The sequence below is a fragment of the Pelodiscus sinensis genome, chromosome 1 (assembly GCF_052426305.1).
Source record: "Pelodiscus sinensis isolate ZL-2025 chromosome 1, ASM5242630v1, whole genome shotgun sequence".
Classification (NCBI taxonomy): Eukaryota; Metazoa; Chordata; order Testudines; family Trionychidae; genus Pelodiscus; species Pelodiscus sinensis.
In genome coordinates this window covers 358,937,194-358,943,683 of record NC_143052.1, presented here as the reverse complement: position 1 = coordinate 358,943,683, position 6,490 = coordinate 358,937,194, and the positions used below count along the sequence as shown (strand labels likewise).

Genomic DNA, 6,490 nt, shown 5'->3' with positions numbered 1-6,490 from the left:
ATGAAAAGGAATCAGGGTCAGTTTTCAGAATGGAGAGAGGTAACTAGTGACGTCCCGCCGTGGTCTTGACTGGGACCCATCCTATCCTCCGTATTCAAAAGAAAGGGTAAAGCGTGAGGTGGCAAAGTATGCAGATGATACCGAAGGGCTCAAGATTGCTAAGTCCAAAGCAGACAACAGAACCCCATCCAGGGAATGAGGGGGTGTCTCTGTGGAGGTGCTATCCATGACGCCCAGCTCTCCTCCCGGAGGTGTGTTCTAGTTTGACGGGTTCCCCCTGGAATGTGTCTTGGCAAAGGTTTGGTTTCTTCCATTCTGAAATTTCGAGCTACCAGGTGAATGAGGAAATCCCTCCAGCATGGACTCTCCAGCCTGGGTTTTCATTGCAATACGGAGCAAGGAAGGATAACTGGTACCAACATTCAGGTGTCCGGGTGGTGCCAAGTATGGTTTCACACACAATGACGTGTACCAATTACTGACACCGGGCGCGCCATTGAGTATGGAATAGGCCTGAGTAGGGTCAACTGTTGATAATTCATTTATCTGATTAATGGAACAGCCCCCGGCAGGGCATGTGGAGTCTGACATTCACTTTGTCTCTCCATCCAGGCATTTGGGCTCTGACCATCACCTAACACCCTGGGCACCTACAGGAAGTTGGAAAAATGTGAGTTTTGAATAGGAGACACTGTTCGGCATGAGGGTCAGTCACCTCCTCCCCGATTCAATGTCAGATTCCAACACCACCGACTTCACCAACCCCTCCACCTTCATCCTGCTGGGCATCCCTGGCCTGGAGGCGGCCTATGGCTGGCTCGCCATCCCTGCCTGCATCATGTACATCATAGTGCTCTTGGGCAACCTCAGCATCCTCTTCATTGTGAAGTTTGAGCCAAGCCTCCATGAGCCCATGTACTATTTCCTCTGCATGCTGGCTGTCACTGACCTGGTCCTGTCCACATCCACCCTACCCAAAATGCTGAGCATCTTCTGGTTCAATTCCAGGGAGATCACATTCACTGCCTGCCTCACCCAGCTATTTTTCGTTCACTGCTTCTCAGTGATGGAGTCTGGGATCTTCATGGCCATGGCTTATGATCGCTACGTGGCCATCTGCCATCCCCTGAGACATTCCACCATCCTGAGAAACACCGTGGTGGCCAAGATCGGCCTGGCTGCAGTGCTGCGGGCTGCCATGCTCTCACTGCCCTATCCCTTCCTGGTGAGACAGTGGCCATATTGCAGAACCAACATCATCCCCCACACGCACTGCGAGCACTTGGCCGTGGTGAAGCTGGCCTGCGCCGACATCCGCATCAGTAATTACTACGGCCTCTTTGAGCTATTCAGTGGGAAAGGTCTGGACTTGCTTTTTATTGTCATGTCTTATATCCAGATCCTCAGGGCCATCTTCAGACTCCCCACAAAGGAAACCCGGCTCAAGGCTTTTGGGACCTGCGGCTCCCACCTCTGCGCCATCTTGGCCTTTTACTTCCCTGGTTTTTTCTCCTCCTTCACACAGCGCTTTGGCCAGAATCTGGCATTGGATTTCCCTGGTCTCATTGGCAACGTGTACCTCCTGGTTCCCCCCATGCTAAGCCCCATCATCTACGGGGTGAGGACCAAACAGATCCGGAAGAGGCTGCTCCGGCTCTTTTCTCATAAACTGACCTGAAGTTTTGTGCTGGTGCTCTGGCTCTCCAACAGACGTCCGTTCAGAGTGGACTGTTGACATGCTGGTGGGCATTCCTGTAATCACTGCTAGGCAGCGCAGGAGACAATAAACCCCTTCCAGGCCTTAGTGTGATGTGTCCATGTGACAGCCTGGGGAATGGGTCCGTGCACATCTCATTAATTCCTGGCGTTGCCCCCTCTCTAGCTCTGACTGTAAATGCACATCTAAGTACGGCCCCACCGCTTCGTTTTCCTCGTGCCTGGCCCTGGCTCCATTTCAATGGCTGACCCGGGTCTCCCAGCAAGCCGGCTCCACTTCTGCTCTTCAGCCCCTTCTGTGTGTTTTCTGCCAACAACTCTGCCCCACCTCTCTCTAGGGGCCACGTCTGTGATGGGACCCGCCTGCAACAGAGGTACAGCTGGGGCCTCGGTCTCTCCAGGCTGGGTTCCCTCTTGCGCTGTCATGTGACGAGCTGCCAAGTCCTCCACGCGGCCTCACCCCAACATCCACAGACAGGGGCTGCGCCATGTGTGCTCCTGGGGGCTCTGCCAGCCAGTGCCTGAACCCCCAGTAGAGAGGCGACTGCCAAAGACCTGCCAGGCCCTAGTCCAGGCCCCCGGAGCGGCGTTGTTCAGCCATTGTCAGAACTCTGAGGAGAATGTGTTCCTACCCCCTATGCCACTTCCACAATGGACAGTGGACCTGCACCTACCTTGGGCTTGGGTGTGTTCACCCACTCAGCCGTCAATAGCCTTTGGCCTTCTGACGATTGTACCTGGAAGGGGGAGCGAGGGTTTCTCCGTGTCACCCTTGTTTCTGCAGCTCGGACGGAGCCAGACTCCACAACTTTCCCTGAGGGCACAGGCTGCTTCCCAGCCTGCTGGCGTTCCACTCAGTCAGACGTTGAGAAGAGCAGCTCATGAGGCAGCCATTGCTCACACTGCACCGTAACCTTGGGCCAGTGGTGAATAGGGGGTGCCAACGTGTCACAATCTCCACCTCCTTCCCCCCTCATCTCATCCCCTCTGCACCACAGCTAGGACCGCAAGGACTCTGCTGCGAGGACTCACACCTCGGGCCAGTGCAAGGCACAGAAGGAGAGAGGGCAGCCGGGACATCGTCTAAAAGCTGCTGAGGATGGGGAGCAGGGTTTTGCAGCAGGTGGGAGAGATTGTGCATCATACGGCCTGTGGGCCCCATAGCTCATCTGAAAAATCCTGAGTGCAGAGTGTCCCCAGTAACATTCATCCTTTGGCTTTCAGTTCCCTTTCCTTGCCAGCTACAGCCTGTAGCACACAGGGGTTCCAGCAATGGATACGGACTGAGAACCCATCTGGAGGCCACATCTGGAGTACTCCATCCAACACTCGGACCCCCACTAGAGAAAGGATGTGGACGCATTGGAGAGGGTCCAGCGGAAGGCAACCAAAATGATTCGGGGGCTGGAGCACATGACCTACGAGGAGAGGCTGAGGGATTTGGGTTTGTTTAGTCTGCAGAAGAGAAGAGTGAGGGGGGATTTGAGAGGAGCCTTCAACTTCCTGAAGGGGGTTCCAAGGAGTATGAAGAGAAGCTGATCTTCATGGTGACAAAGCTAGAACAAGGAGCAATGGTCTCAAGTTGCAGTGGGGGAGGTCTAGGTTGGATAGTGGGAAAAGCTGTATCCCAAGGAGGGTGGTGAAGCACTGGGATGGGTTCCCTAGGGAGGGGGTGGAATCTCCATCCCTAGAGGTTTCAAGGTCACGCATGGCAAACCCCTGACTAAGATGGTTTGGTCCTGCTTTTGGACTAGATGACCTGCTGAGGTCTCTTCCCGCCCTATGATTCTATGATGTCTTCAAGACACTAGAGCTTCATGAAATTCATCCCAGGGTACTTAAGGAGCATTCCTTAAGTATGCTGGGAATCCTGAACCTGGGAGAAGTTCCAAAATAGAGGGAAAGGGCAAATATACTGCCCATCTAAAACAGGGAAACAAGCACAACCTGAGTCTACAGACCAGTCAGCTTAACTTCTGTGTGAGGAAAGATAATGGGACAAATAATTAAGGATTTCATCTGAAAACATATAAGCTGTGTCTAGACTGGCCAGTTTTTCCGGAAAATCAGCCGCTTTTCCGGAAAAACTTGCCAGCTGTTTACACTGGCCACTTGAATTTCCACAAAAGCACTGACTTCCTACTGTAAGAAATCAGTGCTTCTTGCGGAAATACTATTCTGCTCCCATTCAGGCAAAAGTCCCTTTTGCAAAAAGCTTTTGCGCAAAAGGGCCACTGTAGACAGCTCAGATTTGTTTTGCGCAAAAAAGCCCCGATGGCGAAAATGGCGACTGGGGCTTTTCTGCGGAAAAGTGCATCGAGATTGGCCATGGACGCTTTTCTGCAAAAAGTGCTTCTGCGGAAGAGTGTCCGTGCCAATCCAGACGCTCTGGTCCAAAAATGCTTTTAACGGAAAACTTTTCCGTTAAAATCATTTCCGGAAAATCATGCAAATCTAGACGCAGCCATAGGGTGCATCTACACAGCAACATCCATTATTCCAAAATTTCAAAATAACGGGTGGCTTAGTTTGGTGCTTTTAAACCTGATTCCACATGGAATAACACCTCTTCTAGCATAGCTATTTCGAAGTAGTGCCTCTTAGGACAGTGGCTGCAGTTCTTTCAAAATAATTTGAGCAAATTACTTCATGTAACCTACCAGTCTTCATGCCTCGGTCCACTGGGTCTGTCTATCTGATTTTGGTGTGTGAATCATTCTTGTGTATAAAATTAGACATATAGGCTACGTCTACACTGGCCCCTTTTCCGGAAGGGGCATGTTAATTTCAGAGATCGTAATAGGGAAATATCCCCCGCGGCATTTAAATAAAAATGTCCGCCGCTTTTTTCCGGCTTTTAGAAAAGCCAGAAAAGAGCGTCTACACTGGCCCCGATCCTCCGGAAAAAGCGCCCTTTTCCGGAGGATCTTATTCCTACTTCCTACTTCCGGAAAAGGGGCCAATGTAGACGAGCCCATAGAGTGGGGAATGCTTTATGGGTTTTAAATGGGTGAAGGAAAGTCATCAAGGGAGGCCCCAGTGTCTGGGCAGTCATATGCAAATCACCTTTTGTCCGTTAAGTCATGGCAGTGGTTGGTCTGAGGACTTCCCATGCAAAAGGGGACTCTTTAAAAATAATAGGAAAGGAGGGGTGTGGGTCTTTGGCTGGCCCACCCAAGGGAAGGACCCCAAGACCCCAAGGTGACGGAGTGCAGTGGTTTGGAGGCTTTGCTGGAAAGAGACAGCATTAGGGAGAGTTTGTTCTGAGGTTTCAGTGCATTTCCTGTTATTTTGGGTCTGTACTCTTCTCTGCTTGGCCTGTTCTCACTTATCACCACTCCAGTCCTACGGCTTGTACTGAATAAAATCCCTTTTATTTCCTATCGAGCCGAGGGAGCAACCAGGGGGCACGTTCCCCTTTCTTTGCTAAGGGGGGACTCACCAAAGTAATTCACTGGGGGATTTGATCCCATTTGGGGAGGGGTATCCCAAAGGAGCTGGGCCCTAAACTGCCCTCCCTTGGACCTGAAGATGTTCAGTGTCTGTGCTGCTTCTTGGGGGGTAGATGTCTCAGCTCCGGGTCTTGGCTGGGGGAGACCAGGGAGCTGGCCCAGCAGGGCCGGGTGGGGAGGAGCCTCAGTGAGCAGGAAGTCGAGTGGCAGTGGCCATGTCAGCACCTCAAAAATCACCCCAACGGGTCTTCTGTGACCTGATCCCGTCACACTCGGGGGAAGGGCTCGTGTCAGACAGCAGCCCGACAGCCCTGAGGCACCCAGCAGCTTCCCCTGCTTGGAGTTAGCTTGAAATGAGAGTTTGCTGCTCCCACCCAGCCCAGCCCTGCTCCCAGGAGCCTGCCTAGGGACAGAAGAGACATGTGCCTTCCTGGGCCGGTGCGGCCCTTGCCAAGGTCTGGGGCAACGAGACCAGCCTCCAGGATCTCTGCACAAGACTCCAGAACGCCGATGTCTGTGACCGTATGGCCGACAGCCTGGCCACCAAGAGGCACATCTGCACCCAGGCGCAGGTGTGGATGAAAGTTAAGGAGCTCTGGCGGGCCTATGCCAAGGCGCAGGAGCAGAGCTCCCGCTCTGGGGCAGAACCCCACACCTGCCCCAGCTATGAGAGCCTGCACCACATCCTAGGCTGTGAGGCCATCCCTCTGCCCGTCGTCATCCTCCCAGGGCACAGAGACACGGTGGGAAGAGGAGGAATCCTAGAATCCTAGAGCTGGAAGAAACCTCAGGAGTCATCAAGTCCAGCCCCCTGCCCAAAGCAGGACCAATCCCAACTAAACCATCCCAGCCAGGGCTTTGTCAAGCCAGGACTTAGAAACCTCTAGGGATGGAGATTCCACCCCCTCCCTAGGGAACCCAGCCCAGCGCTTCTCCACCCTCCTAGGGAAATAGTTTTTCCTAACGTCCAACCTAGACCTCCCCCACTGCAACTTGAGCCCATTGCTCCTCGTTCTGCCACCTGTCACCACTGAGAACAGCCTCTCTCCAGCCTCCTTGGAACCTCCCTTCAGGAAGTTGCAGGCTGCTCTCAAATCCCCCCTCTCTCTTTTCTTCTGCAGACTAAACAAACCCAAGTCCCTCAGCCTCTCCTCGTAGGTCATGTGCTCCAGCTCCCTCATCATTTTGGTTGCCCTTCGCTGGACCCTCTCCAATGCAGAACTGGACACAGTGCTCCAGATGTGGGCTCACCAGAGCCCAATAAAGGGTAATAATCACTTCCCTAGATCTGCTGGCAATGCTCCTCCTAATGCAACCTAATA

The 6,490-nt window shown here is 53.0% G+C and overlaps 1 protein-coding gene across 1 annotated transcript; it reads left to right on the top strand.

Annotated features, from left to right (window-relative positions):
• The first annotated feature begins 730 nt into the window (after positions 1-730).
• Positions 731-1,678, top strand: LOC102455220 (olfactory receptor 51E1-like). The gene has a single exon (XM_006117161.4). It carries the CDS (start codon positions 731-733, stop codon positions 1,676-1,678), a length of 948 nt encoding a protein of 315 aa, XP_006117223.3.
• Positions 1,679-6,490: the final 4,812 nt, after the last annotated feature.